Source organism: Anneissia japonica, unplaced genomic scaffold (assembly GCF_011630105.1).
Source record: "Anneissia japonica isolate Jap-2015-1 unplaced genomic scaffold, ASM1163010v1 scaffold287861_len940595_cov192, whole genome shotgun sequence".
In the NCBI taxonomy this organism is placed as follows: Eukaryota; Metazoa; Echinodermata; class Crinoidea; order Comatulida; family Comatulidae; genus Anneissia; species Anneissia japonica.
The window spans coordinates 257,678-276,350 of record NW_022733264.1 but is presented as its reverse complement, the minus strand read 5'-3'; the positions used below and the strand labels follow the sequence as shown (position 1 = coordinate 276,350).

At 32.7% G+C, this 18,673-nt stretch overlaps 3 protein-coding genes across 9 annotated transcripts in view; 2 read left to right on the top strand and 1 right to left on the bottom strand.

Annotated features, from left to right (window-relative positions):
* LOC117116147 (regulating synaptic membrane exocytosis protein 2-like) overlaps positions 1 to 6,242 on the top strand; it is a 49,929-nt gene extending 43,687 nt beyond the window's left edge. For all 7 annotated transcript variants that reach the window (XM_033260135.1, XM_033260139.1, XM_033260138.1 and 4 more), the window contains one exon: positions 834 to 6,242. In XM_033260135.1, coding sequence (XP_033116026.1) covers positions 834 to 1,043 — 210 coding nt within the window. In that variant the 3' untranslated portion in view covers positions 1,044 to 6,242. The remainder of the gene's footprint in view (positions 1 to 833) is intronic.
* Positions 6,243 to 6,250: 8 nt separating this feature from the next.
* LOC117116148 (transmembrane protein 241-like) lies at positions 6,251 to 14,956 on the bottom strand. The gene is made up of 9 exons (XM_033260140.1): positions 14,434 to 14,956; positions 13,819 to 13,943; positions 13,231 to 13,312; positions 12,579 to 12,682; positions 12,101 to 12,152; positions 11,434 to 11,528; positions 10,676 to 10,746; positions 9,158 to 9,227; positions 6,251 to 8,686 (listed from the first exon to the last, which is right to left on the bottom strand). The coding sequence occupies exons 1-9, from the start codon at positions 14,497 to 14,499 to the stop codon at positions 8,473 to 8,475; spliced, it is 879 nt and encodes a 292-aa protein (XP_033116031.1). The 5' UTR covers positions 14,500 to 14,956; the 3' UTR covers positions 6,251 to 8,472.
* Positions 14,957 to 15,935: 979 nt separating this feature from the next.
* The window catches only part of LOC117116133 (sodium/myo-inositol cotransporter-like), a 30,883-nt gene continuing 28,145 nt past the window's right edge, over positions 15,936 to 18,673 (top strand). Inside the window, exon 1 of the mRNA XM_033260111.1 lies at positions 15,936 to 16,103. Within this exon, the coding sequence (XP_033116002.1) occupies positions 16,026 to 16,103 (78 nt within the window). The 5' untranslated portion in view covers positions 15,936 to 16,025. The remainder of the gene's footprint in view (positions 16,104 to 18,673) is intronic.

Below are 18,673 nucleotides of genomic sequence, written 5' to 3'. Positions count from 1 at the left end.
TATATTTAGCCATTTAGTTTAGTTTTTAGTCAGCTAGGTGCATTATCAAGAACATAAAGAGCAGCAATGAGTAGGAATTCCGACAGTGAAACAGGCAGTCGTCTTATACGCCTCACATACCCAAAATCGTCCAAAAACCTTCTCAAATTTGGGGGGGGGGGTCTTGTACATGAATTGCCTTTAGGGGCGGATCCAGAGATGTCCAAAAGTGCGGGGGCTGAAATTTGGGCCGACCGAGACAACACTGAAATACGAGGTCCGGGGGCATGCCCCTGCGAAATTTCTGTGTTTTAGACGCCCGAAAGTAACATTTGAGGCGTTCTGGGCTATCGTTTTTTTATCGCTTTTTCTTTCTTTTTTTTCTTTTTTTTTTCTTTTCTTTTACCTCTCAAAAGGGGGGGTGCCGGGGCCGGGCCGGCCCCCCTAAATCCGCCCCTGGCCTTATATGCAAAAATATATACAGTGTATTGTATAGACTGACAAACCCTTGTGAGAGTCCTGACTAAGTTTTTTCCAATATTTATTTGTAATAAACTGTTTTATAATCAAGGAAAGGACATTTTTTTTCCCAGATGATTTAGTCAATTTTTTTTATCAAATACAATACTGGTCTATGTAGTACTGTACATGCGGTATCCATAATTGAAGTTAAGCCTCTCGTTTATAATATAGCATTTATTTGCGAATATACTGGGCATCAGATATTTCTTTTCAAACAATGTGATTTTTAAGATGTGGAAAATACTACTATACAGTATGCATATGCCAACAATTTTGTATTATTAACAATTGAAGAATATAATTTTAATTTAAAATACCTTTATTATTTCTAGATCACTGTTTGGGGTGACTATGCAAGAATAGACAAAAAAGATTTCCTTGGCCTTGCTGAAATTCTCCTTGACAATATGTCACTGATGAACAGAGTATCTGGGTGGTACAAGCTTTTCAACCATGCATCACTCGCTGACATTCCGCCCAGGTCCACTGTGCCATCTCTCGATGGATCGGTAACTTCCCTGTCAAGTTTTAAAACCTTTTGATTTGCTAGTGTACTGCATTTCAAGTATCTGGATGCGTATATATATTATTCCAGTCTTCTTGCAAAATTCAATGCATGTGATATAGATATTGAGAGATTTGGTTCAGAGTACTTCGACACAGCGTTCGAGTTCACACCTTACCGATCACCAAACCTGACGATATTGGGCCGTGTTCTGGCGGTAGATGATTTTTATGGAATCTTAACAACGATGCCCTTTTACTGTCCAAGGATCCAAGTTGACATCTGGCAGCCAGCCAACATGATGATGGCAGCAGTGTGACTATCTGGTGTTGGTTGATGGTCACTGACACACTTACAAGCTGTCTGCAGTGATTAAATTTAATTGTATTACACTTTCTCTCTTATTTTATTATGGTTTTTATTTTCTTCAAGTTAAGGTATTCAACATTATGATAACATTACAAGAGGATGTATCCTGATAAATATTATTTTTACTTGTTAATTATAGATAAAATTTTTGACAGGTCCAACATTATAAAGTGATTTTTGACCAACATTTTTGTTATTATACTGCCAATGCATAGAGCAGTTTATATAAAAATGACGATTTTTATTTATCTAACAACCCCTTTTAATGTATGAGAGAATCAACTACTGTATAGTCAGTCAGTGGCTGCTGAATTCCAGTACTAAAGCACAATATCGCCCTCTATTGATCACATGTTGCCCAGCAACTAAGTATCTATGATTAGATCATTAATGAGTTATATTGTGGATAAGGTCATGTGTAACATACACACACATATCTGTGTTTCGACATAGTGATGTGTGTACATGAAGTACCACACACATTGAATGTACATCTACACTAGTAATACACACACACATAGTATGGGCTACAGACATTATTAAAGTGTGGATGGTGGAAACATACAGGGCACACAAACACACATGCGTTTTATGTTAGTAGATGACATGCTCACGGTGGTTTCACTCTAAATACAGTACCTACTTCATGTTGTAATATTACATGGTCATTCCCTATATGGGCTTTCATCTGAACATTCCTGTAACCTAGCATAGATGACTGAGTGACTAGAACTCTGAAATCCAAAAACCTACCAAGTCTGTTATAATATAACTATAATTTCAATATAGAATTTCAGTTAATTTGTCAATGAATACATTAATTTTATCACACATTAAATTACAATACTTTAGGCAGTTGGAATATATATTCTATATTATAGCCATTTATTGTAGATTCTTGGTGGCGTTCTTGTTGCTCGCACAATGAACAAGTATGAAACATCACATCAGAAAGATCTTGATTATTGGATCAGTGATTGTATCTAAGCTTTTTTTCTAGGATCTTCAACACCATATTTACTATTATTATGGTATTTAACCTCCATAGAAATGCATATGTAAATTTCCAAGATTTTAGATGTTGTCAGTTGAGTCAGCCATTATAAGTTTTATGCATGCTAGTGATTTAAAGAGAAAAAACATGCTCTGAAAATAAACTCAGCTTAAGTACTAGTATATATTTGCTAAAAACAAAGACTTCCTTTGTTAAATAGTTGCTTATGGGGAGGGCAACGTTGATTGTGTTTTTTTAAGATGTGAACTGTATGGATTGGTAGGGATACCGGATAATGGATTTATCTGATTTCTTCCCTATTTAATTCCCAGTGGAAGTTTTAATTAGTGGGAAGACAAAGAACATGCCACGTTCATTGTGCCTATGCATTATTTACCATGATTCAAATTATAATTAAAAACAAAAAGAAAAAAAAAATCAATTTATAATACTGTATTAATAAATACATAATATATCTGACATGATGTAGTATTACAAGATATGTTTGGTCAAATTTATATAACTTATGATATAAAAGCCCAATACAGATGTAATGTGTTGAGATGAGTGGATGATGCATAGCATAAGACATACTGGCCTGTGGGGCAAAACAAGAAAATATTGTTAAATTTTCAAATGCTTGTATAAAATGATTGATGTTGTAGACCTATTTGATTTTGCATATGTTAAATGTACTGGTTTTTAGACGTTAGGGCCAAACAATTAAAATATATAGTCCAAAGCTATAACATAAGCACCAACCTAATATTGTATTCTATACAAATTTTTTTCATCATGTATTATTTTTACCATATAGATAAAATTTAAGGTTTGTTAATTTTTGTTTATTGTTTTAAACTTTAAAATGCATTTTTAATTATTTGTTGATTTGAATAATTATTTAAAATATGGTCTTCCTTATGTGGAATTCTAATCTAAGGCTTAATGCAAATATTTACTTTTCTATTACTGGTAGAAAATTGTTATTTTTTTTGTCGTAATTGGCAAGTCACTTTAATAGCTATTCACATTGTATTCAGATTATTTATATTCACAAGATAGTGGAGAGAATATCAAAGTGCAACCAGCAGTGTACATAGCACCTCATTTTAAACCAATGAATATTTACAATTAGTTCATAATTACAATGGTACATCATATACTGTACTTTTTTTCCCATTTTACATTAATATGTTATGCAGTGTAATATAATTTTCTTTCATAAATAGAGTTTCAATACACTATAAATTAATTATATAATATATTAATAGTAAATAATATATGTATATATAAGAGGTTTTGGGAAGCTGAATTCCAGACATGAACAAAATGTTAAATATTTAAAAAGATTTATTTCATTATATCTGTTTATCAACTAATCTATAGTATATATGTGATCAAGTTTCATAATCTCATTTTCATGAGAAAACAAGTTTGTATTTGACAATTATTGATAATTAGTATATTCTAATGTTTGAATTTGGGAAAAGACTTCCACAGTTTTTATGAAAATAGTGTGCAAATGACACAGGATGACATGATCTGTGCCAGCAGAGGGGGAAAGAGTTACCAAGGTGTGCTTTTATAAGTATTGTCCCTCCACCCTCCATATATGTACAAAATCTTTTAGACGCCTTGCCTGGACATGTGATGGTGTTTCCTTGATTATTAAAATACTATTCATCCAGAGAAGCATTTTTCTCAACAAAACCCAATTATTTCAGCGATGGTTCTATTTGTTATTGTTATTTTTAAATAGATTATTTAAAATATAAATGTATCCATTTACATGTGTTGCCAATGTATGTGTATATTCATTAGATTAACGTCCACAAGTTACTTATTACAAATTAATTTTGCATCCATTGCTATTATTAACCTACTGATGCATTTATTCATATCCCTTGTATGATGTATTTATTTCTGTATGTGATTATTTCTAGTTATCCATGATAGTAATACCAATGATAATTCTAGCTTGTTTTAATACCACAATATAAGTTCTGTAGCTTCCAAATAATGCACTACCTATATCAAATAATCAACAAAAGATATATATATATATATATTAATTATTATTTATCTGATCTGGTTATGACATAATTGCTCTTGCACTATTTATTTATATCTGATATATGTCGCTATGCAACCAAATATATTTCTTTAGGTTATTAAATAGAATTATTAATCTTACAACTTTGATTTTGGGTAATGTTATAATTGTAGTATAACATTCCATTTTTAAATAATTAGAAGCATTTATAGCCACAAGACATTTCTCAGCTAAATACAGTATAGATGCACATATAGAAAATTCCTAAATGTATCACTGTGTTTGTTTTAGGTGTGTGGTTCTTTTGTCAATGGTGCTTTTACTCAGTGGAATGAATTTTTGTTTAAATTATTATACTGATACATTAGTTACTTTTCAGTGTTTTTGTGCATTTGACTTATCTCTCTTTTTTGTTATGATTATGTTTGTATCGGCTAGCTAATAACCTTAACATATACCTTTCATGTATGTTGAAGAGTATTACTGTATTATAAATTGCGTGGGAAGCTGGCCACACAAATCATGTAACTCCCAGAGTCTAGTTGGTTTTGTTTTTTAAGGATGGAATCTAGGCCAGGAATCTGCCATGTATTATTCACAGGCGAAACTTGAACTGAATTGTAGGATTTATGAATTGTATGTTACTGTCCATTATAAATTGTACATTTATTTGTTTTATCAATTTGTATGAAACATAGGAGATTGTTAAATAATTACATTAGTTTGAAGATTTTGAATCAAAAAACAAAGTTTGTGTGAACACACCTTTGAAACGCCATTTGTGTTTTGTATGGTGTTTGTGGAATTTGGTTATAAAAACATGGAGATAAAGAGTTTCTACTATATATGCAAACCGGTCATGGATAGACTTAATTAACATATGACATTAAACTTGGTATGGAGAAAAACAAAGGTACTCATACAGTACCTACTAGCAATATGTAAGAAATACCATGTTATTTGGACTGGATAAAAAAGTTAGTATAGACATTAAGTTGTGAATATACATATGTATTTAACGTACTACAAATTGATAATTGATTTATGTTACCATGTACAGAATAATATAGTGTTTTTATGTAGGACTCTCTTTGAATTAAAAATGATTTTAAAAGTTTTAAAAATGAAAAATTACTTATCGGTCAACTAGTGATTGTGAGTTTATATAGCTTCAATCTTTTGATGTTTCATATATGACAGTTTCATATATGACCATTTAATATATGACAGATGATATGGAAGATAATTATGACGACGACAAAGCAAAACTTAATTAAAACTAAAAATCCAGAATAATTACATATTTGTACAATTTTAGTATATACGCTGGTTTATTAACAAAAATAAATGATCCATCTTTGGCCCTGTTTACACTTGCTAAAATGGCTTCGGTCTCCATTTACACTCATGATGTTAAATAGCTGGCGTTGCGATTTCAGAATGAAACTGGGTTGGCTCGTATTTGTGCTTTTACACTTATGCAAAGACGAGGCCGGCCATTTCAGTAAGTGTAAACAGGGCCTTTGTTAGCATTTCTAGTCAAGATTCAGTCTCGTAGCTTATTGTAACCATAACGTAGCAAATGACAACCTTTGAACTTTAATTTTTTTTTTTTCTCAAGAATTAGAAAATAGATGTAATCCAACCTAGGTGATAGGGCATAATAGTCTACTTTTTGGTATTATTATGATTACCATTGTTAATATTATTACTATTATTATCATCATTATTATTATTACCCACTCTATCTATGAATTATCATTTCAGATCATGTTAGTATCAAAACAATGTATGGGAATAAAAATCACAATTCAATACTATCGATTATTTTTTTGTAGTTTCATTTATTTTACAAAAAAGTGAGTACAGTAGTAACAACATATCAGATATTAAATTGTTTGCGTATACAAAAACAGAACAAAGCTCATTTCAAAGGATCACGCAAGTTATTAACTTCTGACACAAATCTATAACATTCACTTTTTGCTGATTTACAATTGGCCCTCCAAATGAAGACCACCTTTAGGACCTGAAAATGTGGGGTGGTCCTTCTGTTAAAAGATTTAGGACAATCTGTTGGTACTCCAAAAAAGGGGTCTTTAAATTAAAGGTCTCAAATTGCAGGGCGAACTGTAGAATGAAAATATTTAAATTATAAAAAGGGAAAATGGTGTCGGTGGCGGCGTCAAGGGTGAAATGAATGAAGGGTGCTTATCCTTTGGCCTTGTCCCTAGACCATGCTGATCTCTGTTGAACTGATCGTAGTGCCAGCACTGAATTGAATTTGTACGTTTGTGATTGGCGAGGAAAATATTTTAATAACTTACAAAACATGCAATTGAAGAATTAAATTTTATTGTATTTCATTAATTAGGCTTAGGGTCTTGTATGAGGTAAACTGCATTAATAGTTTCCTCTGATTGTCCTAAGCCTACAGTCTGGTAGGTAGCAAGGCTTTCCTGCCCTAGTAGCTATGCTGGCAGATGAATGTGCTTCCAGTACTAAGTAGGGTCACCCAAGCCAGATGATTCCTGTTGTCGGAATAAACTTGGTCTCCAGACATGGTTGCCTGGAACCCCAACTTAAGGAGCAAAAGAGCTAATTCATTTCAAAATACATTTACTGACCAAATTAAATGAATTTCAACAAAAATAACAGCAATTTGGTTAACTTTCTTCAGCCATGGAGGAAGAAGTTTTGTTTAATCCTCCATGCTTCAACCATGGTGTTACGTCATATGGTCACAAACTCATGGACACTTTGTGATATACATAATTTATGTATTTACTAACATACTGTAGGTGGGCAAAATGTGGCCCGACAGTGATTTTTTTGCGGCCCGTGAAAATGAATTACAAGCCCTACCCTGTTTGACCAATCATCTGTAAACAGTAATAGTAAAACTGTGCCTAAAGTGGCCATAAAACAGTATGAAGGTTTTTGGAAGTGCACTGTAACATCAAAGTTTGCGTGCGGCCCTCGGCGTTCAATCAAAAATTCACTTTGGCCCTCCGACCAATTTTAATAATGCCCACCCCTGCTCACGAACTTACTGAATAACTTGCTCATTACATTAACTCTTTACATTTAAAGACATTCTGACTTGTACACTAACAACAATTTTGATAGGTTAAACAAATGGTTCCACATGATCATACAATAGGTTTAGGCAGTCACATTCACCCCTGACATGAGGAAAGAGGCCTGGTATTCCCACACAGGTACAGTACATACTAATATTCTAATAAAAAAAAACAAACAAAAAACAATTTGATAGGTAAATGGCAGTCACACATGATCATTTAATAGTTTAATAGGCAGTTGCATTCATCCAACTAATACAAATGTAAACATACTGGGTTTGACTGTTGCAAGGCGATGGCAGACACACTCACTGATATCAGAATATATTGGCTATTATCACTGCATGTGAGCATTTGAAATTGCACAAAACATCTACAGCTATGGAATGGTACTGTAGTTACATTGGCTGCCATCATATAAAGGTACAATTGGTCCAACAGCTGTGGAATGGTAGTTACATTGGCTGCCATCAAGTAATGGTACAATTGGTCTAACAGCTGTGGAATTGTAGTTACATTTGCTGCCATCATTTAATAGTACAATTGGTCCAACAGCTGTCGATTGGTAGTTACATTGGCTGCCATCATGTAATCGTACAATTGGTCCAACAGCTGTGGATTGGTAGTATTCTTGGCTGCCACCTTGCATCAGTGTGATTTGGTCCTACATGGCATGGCAGGTATGTGTTATCTCATAGGATGTTTGTGCAGGCAAAATTTATAAAACACAAGAAATACTGTACAGGTATAATATAAAGATCTGTCTGGTATGTTTCTGCCAGATAAATGCTTTAGTAAGTTGAATGGAATGCCTGTATATTTAGTTACAAATACAATTAATAATAATGCCTTTATATCCTCCAAATTTACAAAATCATTCAAAAAGAAAGAGGATGATGTCAGAACAAAGGAGGAACAAGTACCCAAAGGTTTTGTCTGGCCAGACATAAGTGACTTAATAAATAACTTAAAAAAAAAAAATGTTTTGTTGTCTACGAGTATACGAGTAACACACTGTAATACCAGTATATTTGCCTTCCAATTCCAAGCTCCTGCATTCAATAATCCTAGTGAAAAACGTCAGGAATTTTTTAATAACCAAGACCACTTTGAAGTGGTAAGCTCCCATTGACTTGCTAAGGTGAATTGTCAGTAGTCCCAGTGTGCCTCCAAGAATCCCACTGGAAATACAAATACATTGCCATGGTTACAACGAAAATAATAATATTGTGTATAACTAATGTACAAGATTTATACTTTCATATTCCTCTGATTGTTGGAAATTTAGACTTCCATTTTTGTTAATTTCATGACCAGTGATTATCTGGTAACTATTTTTAACCACAAAGCCTGTAAAACCCGTTATAATTCAACATGGGTTTGATGGTGTGATGTGGATTTGGCTTTTCAACATATAACATAGTTTATGTTACAACTAATATTTAGTCTCAAATTCTACATAACAGATTTTTTTAGTTTTCTTTTTTTGGAGGTTGGGGGGGGGGGGAGAGAAGATGCGTGTCAATTTAACTATCAGTAACCTGAATACTTTTATCATCAACATTTTCTATTGCCAAGTCACATAGCTGGACAAGCTCATTTCTCCTTGTGATACCTATATTATATGTTTGCAGAAGTGGCAGATAATTTACCTCAAAAAACAGCCAATGTAGAATTTATGAAGATACCAGTGGGGGAAGTGCTGAGCTGCTACAACATCTCCTAAATTCACAAATATTAATTTTAATAATTGACTTACAAAAGGGAAAGACTTCCAGATAAGATAGTATAATACATACTCCAAGTATCGAAATGCACGCCACCGTGTCGGGATTAAATATTTCAACATTAATTATGTCATCATTCCTGATGATGACATAATTAATGTCGAAATATTTAATCCCGACACGATGGCGTGCATTTCGATACTTGGAGTATGTATTATACTATCTTATCTGAGATTAACCAGTGGACCTTTCGGAAAGACTTCCAGTATGATAAATAACAAACATAATGCCATGACAAAAGGAAGCAATAGCACTTTGATGTTGATATTATGGGTTTTATAGTTTACACACTATACTTTTAAGATATCTTATGAGAAAAATGCAAAATATTATTTTTTAGTGTCAATATATCATGTACTACCTTTTCTGGTAGTTTTTTTTACTAGTGATTTTACAAATGACCATAACAAAAAGAAGAAATCAAAGAAAGTTGTAGATTTTTAACAATTTATTCAGAATTCATAAAAAAAACCATATTTACATTTAAAGTAACTTATTTTACTGGCACACATTTTTGAAATTCATTTTAGATTGTTCGATATTGTAATTCATTTAAAATCATGTTTGAAAGGACATTATGTATTAGTAAAATTTATGCACATAAATGCTTATAGTTGTAAATTGCATATAACAATATTACTTTTATTATTGTGTACAGTAACTCATGCATGAAATCTGCCTCCTGATTGGTTGATATGGGAGGCAGTTGGTTGTCCAAAGCTTCATTTTGTGACGCATTTTCCCTTGGAAATTGAATGTACTTCCTTTTTGTTTTGTTGATTACTAAGTAATTATTAGGAATTTCCAAAAATTGTTTAGCTTGACATGTGCACGATTATTGCTTTATTCATATTGAAGTCTCATTCTTGAAAAAATGTCATTTACTTCCTTTTGTCATAGCAGGGCAGTACTGTACAAGGATTATTAGTAGCAAGTATAATACTGTATTATTAAACAGGGAGCATTCGACTGCACGTCGACGGTAGGAAGCAGAATGTAATGCCATCACTAAAAGTCATTTGCACATGCAAGAATGTTAAGTTCTCCTCATTGCGTGGATTCTAGGACGCAATTTGGCCAAATCTACGTATGCAGAGAACGTAGGACCCCCCCGTAGAACGGTCGCGCATGAGTGAATACGTTCTAACGTTGCATCATCAAACAAGTCAGTTTAATACTGTATTATTTTAAGCTCTGTCCCCACACCATCAAATTGTGATATGCCTAATAATTAGGTGACATCATCACACCCATATATGGGCACATCACACAAATTTGTAGCACAAAATTTGACAGTGCGAACAGAGAATTAGAGTCACAATCCCTTTCTTTCCCTTCAGAAGAGGAGAGATAAACTGACTGAGATATGATATTGGTACGTACCTAATATAATGCTTGATGGTGCTAATATAATGACACTACCGAGGTAGTTGTATAGCAGCTTATCAAATTCACTTGGAAGGAGGAAACAAAAGAAGAACATTATTCTTTCGTTATTTCTTATAATATCTGAGCTCAGAATAATTATATGTATAACTAGAGGGAAGTAGGCCTACCAATCCCTATAATACAATAATCCCTATACAGCTCAGAATACTTATGTGCATAACTTTGAGACCCTCTAAGGAGAGGATTGTAAAACCAGAACCAATATTAATGCCGTTGTTAGCAGCACCCCTATCTCACCACCCAGCCACTCGACTTCGCTGTATGTTTGATATTATAGTATATCCAATGATAAAGCCCTTCTCATTGTTTCCTATAAATTTTCAGAGGATTTTTATATATTTTATATTATATAAAAATATATAGACAGGAATTGAACCTAGGACACTGGGATCAGAATGCAAGCATCTTAATCACTGAGCTATTCAACTCCACTCTTAGGCCTATTCTATCTCTGTCTCTTATACACATCTAGATGTGTATAAGAGAAAAGATTAGAGTTGATTAAAGATTCTTTACTCCATGACAACAATACTGGCACATTAATAAAATTATTAATATATTCTTTTTTTACTAACAAACAGACAGATCATTTTGGTCAGAACTCTTTTCTTCTCTATCTGTTCTTGTCAGTCTTTGAATATTGTTACCAAGTATTGTGTAAGAAGTATAATTAACACAGACAGAATTAGTACCTGAACTGTGGTGACCGCTTTAGTGTGGTAATGATAGAATACAGTCCTGATGACAAGACATGGCTAGCCATCCATATGTAGCCATACATATCAACCTGTTGGGAGGAAGAGAATGGCGAATGTGAACACAAATCCAGTATCAAATCTTAAAATCAATAACATTTATTTCTTTATTGGCAATGGCAATTTTATATTACATATTTTTAATTAATAAGAGGAGAAATCACAGAACTCAGGTTATAAATAATGGAAAAATTATATGAATGTTTAACACAATTATTTCCTGAAGGTTTGCATGGTGAGTATCAACAGCAAAATCATTTAATTTATGGTGCACCAAAAAATATAAAATAAATTATAAAATAATGTACAGTATTAGGTTAATTAATGTACAATACAGGTAGTTTTAAAAGAATGTTATTACATCAAACTTCAAATTTATTTATCATCAATCAAATCAAAATACAGAAAAGGCATGAATGAAATATAAAATAAAATGATAAAAAAGAAAAAAAAACTCTAGAGCTTGTAAATTAAAGTGTCCTAAATAAGAAATAATATTATGTTTAAAATTCAAAAAGATAGAGGAAAAATATTCAATCATGATTAAGTATAATCCTGAAATGTTGTAATAAAATAAATAAATTAAATAGTCTTTTTAACTTACCTCAGGATCTGACTGCCAAACCAAGCCACATGAGAGAATTATAAGGACCAAACTAAAATTAAAAGAAAAAGGTTTTTGTTTTGAACAGAAAAATGCAAAAGGCTGTAAAATCCTAAAAATTACATAAAATGAAAAATGTCAGGATTTGGTTATAGTGGGAAGAGGCTTAAACAATATATTTTGGTATGTATTCATCATTTAAGTTGAATTTTAAATTGATCCAACAAAATGCCTAGCTGACTTAAGGGCTCTGCCTAACAAGTGGTTTAAGACAGCACTTTAAATCTTGGTTTCCATACTTTGCCCATTGCATTGCAGACGAATCGGGGTGACTTCCCGATTGTGTCAGGGCAGCTAGCAATGCACCCTGATTCATCTGCAATGCAATCAGGAAAGTTGATTGGCGACTGTCGCCGATAGGGTGAGCGACTAGTCACTAGTAAGGTATGTTTAATTATTATAATTATTTATAAAGTACCTGAACTGGTTCAACGAACCAGATATACCACGGAAGATCAGCCAATCACCACAAGCTAATATTATCTCAGTACTTGAATGCAGAACACAAAATATAGGAACAGGCTAGAGAAAATAGGTGTATGGCAGAATGGAAAATATTTTAAGTAATCTCTGATATGAAAAGTCATTATATAGGCCTCCATTAATCATAAGTGACTAACGAAGTAAGCAGTCAACATATGGGATTATTTTATATAATACATTTTAAAACTAAAATAAAATATAATGAACTCCCTGATATAATACTGTCCTAAAATTATTTGGATAGTTCTATAAAATGTTTTGTAAAAATATAAGTCTTAATTTATGTCTGATTGGAATTTATACATTAGAATTAGCTCTTCAATGTTTTAATTAATTTATTATTTTCTTAGTTTTTATGACAATGAATCTTTAATTACCTCTGAATGAAGACAGTTTTTGCTGCTACATCATGTAGACTAACGTAGTCTAACTAATAGTTCTAAATGTTTGGATACTCTAAATTGTCATTCGAAATAAGAGAAATAAAACACAGGAGTATCTTATCTGAACTTAAATTATGCAACCCCCCCCCCCCACCATCTCAAATGCTTAACCTAAAATGCAAACTTCTAAGAAATATAACCTACCAACTTTGAGAGAGCTTTGGATGCACTGTAGATGCTAAGAACAAACAACACGATTGCTGGTATCCAAGGAAACACTACTCCTCTGTTAAACAAATTAATATTGATTTTGAAATGTTTCACTAAGTGTGTACATTTAGGAGTACTCTGTACATGCACAGTATTATAGTATGCAGTATAGTAAAAGTATATTATTTATTATTATCAATATCAATAAAAAATTGGCATTTTATAACAACAAAATAAATCATTTCAAATCATGAAAGAATACATTGACAATAAGATATTATGGATATATCCCTTTATGCTGGTGAAATTGTTTTCAGTATGGGTTCCCAACAAATAACTATAGAGTAATATAAATATTATTACAGTATTAAACATAAAACAACAAAAAATTATTATTACACATAAAACAAAAAATGTAAGGCTGTACCACAAACTACACAAGCCCAGGATAAAATTGCAACATGCAAAATAAGATGAACATAAATCTTTAATAAAACCAATAAGATTCAGAAAATAATGTAAAAATGTCACTTTTAAAACCACTAAATGTCCACTAAAGGGTATGCCTATGCCAAAGAATACCTTGATGGTGGGGTGAAGTTGAAGTGTCCCAATACTGATATACAACCAAGCAAGAGGAATCCAACCAGAGTCTGCCATCCTTGAAACAGAGTTGGGAAGGTGAAGCGCAACACTGACAATACATACTGCAAAGTAAATTGCAATGCTGATTTATTTAATTTATTTATAGTACTATAAACACTTGGGATCAAGTGCCATCAAAAGGACTGGTGTCATCCACAGACCGTGCCCCATGGGTGTCTCAGCTGCATACCCGAACTCCATGTTGGATAGCACATGATCCACTACTACTACTACTACTACTAGTAGTACTACTTAGCTAGGCTAGACAGGCTGTTTTTAGGCCTATTCTATCTTGCCTAGAAAATGTACATATATGCTTAGGAGGCCAGCTAGGCTATTACACTATAAGGCCTTGCTAGGCATAACACGAGCAAGGTCAGTCTTACCTAGGCCTACATTTACAATCGTCAGTATAGATAGGCCTACGCTAACAGCACACAAGCAAGCTCTTTTCTTCACTGGCCCAACCAGGCCTGCCCTATATAGTAGCCTAGGCCCTAGGTAATTAAAGCCAATTAAATGCGGGTCACACTGAATTGTGCTCTTGTTTACCTTATTTACAGAGTTTGCAGAAACAAATACAAAGCAATATATTAAAGGATAGAACCATCGTTCCATTCAAATAGTTTGTAAACAAGCAGCCTTCTTTAAAGTTCTTCGTCGTAAACATGGACAGCGTCACCACCGAGCGAATTAATAAATTGAAATAGAGTATGGGACGCCAAAATCTTTTGAGAGAAATGAAATTAAGAATTATTATGAATTTATTTTCGGGTATAAAATTAACCTGACTTAAAAGCTTTATGAATATATATAGGTCGGCTCTATGCAATCGCTTCCATTACTCTCTCAGTGATCGTATGGTCCGTTGTCAGTGTTCATTCTCGTTAGTTTCTTATTGTTGCTACTGTTCTGCCGACCGGTCTCAGTCTTCTGGCTTTCTAAAGCACCATTTTAATGCTAAGAGTGGCGCAGGTGTCCTTACTATATCCTGACTATTTTTCTTCCTTTTGCTTTATCTGCCGTAACATTCTGTATTTTCTATTCCGTGAGGGCCACGTATACAGGGGCGGATCCATAATCCAAACGGGGGCTGGGCACAACTGTTTCAGAATAGATAAGCGAGTACCGTAGCACATAACATTGATTTGTATTTGTGGGCGTGTCTCCCGTGACGTCAAGGGCCGGATCAGCCCTTGACGTCATCATCATCTTAATCATCCAGATAATGCTTTAATTAAAGGTATTCATGATTAAAGCGAAACGTCGATTAAAGCCCCATTCCCGGCAAAATTGTAGTTGTTAAGAAAAATCTGATTTTTTTTATAATGTTATAAAGATTTATAAATATAATACGAAATTGCTAACTGAATTTATACATTCCTAAACATGAAAAAAAAAGTAAAATAAGACTGAAATTTGATTTATTGTGTTCCACACAAAAAATAAATGAGGATGAATTTTCATGTTTGACTTTTGTATCTTTGTATTGTATTGGCGGTGCGTTCAGGAACTACAATACTTAAACTAAAACTTAAAAAATAAATTACAAAGATCATCAATTAAAAATAAACATAAAGTAAAGAGAGCATTGCAGCGGATGCGCATGCGATATACAACATCTAAACTTTCCTAGTAACGAAGAATTCGTCGAGAAAATGGTAATCTCCTGTGAGAAATAGTCTGTATTTCTCTCTTTTTTTAATTCTTTTTCGAAAAACTAAAATTTATACCATATTTTCTCATGATTTATAGCCCCTAATAATTAGAGTAATGCATGCATTTTTTTTCTCAAAAAAAAAATCTTTTTTTAGTAAAATGTTGCCGGGAATGGGGCTTTAAAGTAGCCTTGCCAAGTTTTAGAGTGACCTTTATATAATTTATTTGAGATTGTCCTGCTATTTCGCTGACTCTGTGCAATGCTCGAAAATCAGAGAATTTCCATCTGCATTAAATTTCCGCACATCGACTTCACTTATTTCAGAGTTCTTATTTCCCCTTTTTCGTTCCATAGCGGCAAGAAATCTTGTGGAATACTCTCGATAAGCTCGCGATACCCTCGATCACCACTCGATCCGCTCGAATAGTTCGCTCGTATGGAAACAACACTTTAGACAGGGCTGTACGTTTCTTAGAATATCAAGATGGAAAACCGCCTTGAAAACTGGGATTATGTTGCAATTGTGGTGTATGTTATACTTGTATTGGCAGCTGGCTTATATGTAAGTTTATTAATATTAATGTGTTTGTAGTAAATTGTTATATGTTGTTTATAACTAGCTTCGTGTGTTCATCCACAAGGTTACCGGCCGTATGATAATGATGCCACATTGTCATTTGGTGGCTGTTGTTGTATCTCCCAATCTTCTCTAGCTACCCTGGATACAGTTCAGCAGTACAGTATATGGACATTGGAGGTACAGTACTGTATACGTACCTCCATCCTTATGAGTAAAGTAAACTGTTACCTTTAGTGCTCAAATTTTTGTGATATTAAGGAGTTTTACATGCTTTACTAGTTACTGAAGTTTGTTGCAAAACATTAGTAATTCTCTTGAATCTAGGCCTATATTATGCAGAAAAATTCTTTTGAAATGTGCTTGGAGTGACACAAATAATATAAAAACATGATGAAAAATATAAACTATAAAACTATAAAATCAGACAATTTCAAGAAGTGTGACCCCACCCCTGAAATGTTGAAAATGTAATTTTCTTTGCATGCAGTCATTCTGATATCATTTTAAAAGTGTTCTTTTGAGGTCGGTTACACACATAAAGTTAGTTGTTTCTTATATTTCTTGGGGGTTATTTTCTGAAAATTCGAGAGACTGTGAAATTGCATGAAAGTTTTGGGGACTTACGATCAAATTGGAGTGAGTTAACGTTTGTATATTGTTACAGCAAATGCCTGGCCAAAACATTTGATAGCAACAGAAAGAGATCATGGCAACATATGTACAGTTATAACTTATATACAAATTTTCATTAGTCAAAGTTAAAACATATGTACAGGTATAGTAAAATGAAGATAATCAGTGGCAGGGTCAAGACAGCATAATAAACGTGAGACTTACCACATATATCTATAATTCAAGCAAATAAGATGGAGAAAGGAATCAATAATTCATGGCAGCCGTTGAGATGGAATTAAATTTATTCACCTTCGTCTGGGATATGCTCCTTAAAATTCCTTTATCTGAGTGTATGGTTACCATAAAGTAACATAAAATTATATACTGGAAATTAAACAGGGCCATCACAATAGAAATATATGTGATAGATAAACGGTTCGTGAATATAGGAATATAGTTTATTTGAGCAACTGCTAGTGTTTATAGTGAGATGCAATAAACCTAGCACCAGTTGTTATGCAATAAAGCAGCAGAAGACACTATTGTATCTTTTTATTTTTCTCTTTGCTATGGATGGCTGGCACACTTCATTTAATTTATTCACCAAAAATTTAAAATACATAAGACATAAAGACAGAAAGGACATACTCGTGTCAGTGGCAGTATAACAAAAAGCAAACTTAATTGCAGTTTTTTCCTCTGACAACACACTCTTACAACAGTAACATTCATTAAATATAAAATACAGTAGAACCCCTATTAAGGGGACACCTTCGGGACCAAAAAAAGTGTCCCCTTATAGGGGTGTCCCCTGAATAGGGGTACCCCTATTAAGGGGACACTAACAAAAACATGAAATTGTCCCTTAATAGGGGTTTTTGGCATGTTTTCATATATCGATGACATACAATTCTTTATAATTGTATTTTTATTGACATAATTAATTACAGTAGAATTAGAACTAATTTATAGCAATAATTTGCAATGCAAATACAATATTTTCATTTAATATTTAATTTAATTAATTTAATAGTTCATTTATAATATGAAATTTTCATATCATTTTTTCATTTCATTTAGTTTTTATTGTCCAATTTTAAAAAGTCAAAGCAGAGCGGAAACAATTCATTGCATATTTAAAAATATAAAAAAATATAAAAAAATTGTACACACAGTAATAATGGAAAATAAAAATGTGGCATTCTAATACATTAAAATGTGAAAGAAGAATTTAGATTTAAAATTTATGTTTACATATAATGACCTTTCAGATGTTTAACTCTGGAAGAATATAATAAAACCATTTAAAAGCAATTTTCCAAGTTTAAAAACCTAAGATAACTAATGTTCATTTAATCCTATACCTGTATACGGACTCATTGTAGAGCCTGATAGAGGAGGGAACAAATGAATTTTTATATCTGTTTGTTTTTGTACATATAGACCTTAATCTTCTACCAAAGGGTAACCAGTTATAGTAGTGGTATAGTGTATGATCTTTATTTTTTTATAATTTGTTCTGCTTTGTCTATAATACGTTTCATAAATATCATGTCGAAATCTACATCTAACTGCATGATTTTGCCAGCATGTCTAACAACTCGTCTTAGCCTATCTATATCAGACACTCAGCAGAAGTGTAATTAAAACAACAATAGTTTATATGTAATATAAGAATAATAATAATAATATTAATAATAATTAATAATAATAATTATTAATATTGTTTCATGATGCGATGTTAATGAATGAATTTTAACAATGGCAAAGCAACTGCTGCCATATTTCTAGGTTTAAAAAAGGCATTCGATATGGTAAACCACAAGTTACTTCTGGATAAACTACAGATATTGGAATTGATGGTGAACCTCTGAAATGGTTTAAATCCTACTTAAGTTCAAGATCCCAAGTAGTCTGTATAAATGGTTTGCTTTCAG

Excerpts from the sequence above, each read along its gene's own strand:
- LOC117116148 (XM_033260140.1), bottom strand. The coding sequence starts at position 14,499 with ATGGAACGATGGTTCTATCCTTTAATATATTGCTTTGTATTTGTTTCT. Across the intron at positions 13,313-13,818 it reads AACTTCACCCCACCATCAAG|AGGAGTAGTGTTTCCTTGGA; the intron begins GTATTCTTTGGC and ends TTTGTTTAACAG. Across the intron at positions 9,228-10,675 it reads ACCATCAAGCATTATATTAG|GAGATGTTGTAGCAGCTCAG; the intron begins GTACGTACCAAT and ends TTGTGAATTTAG.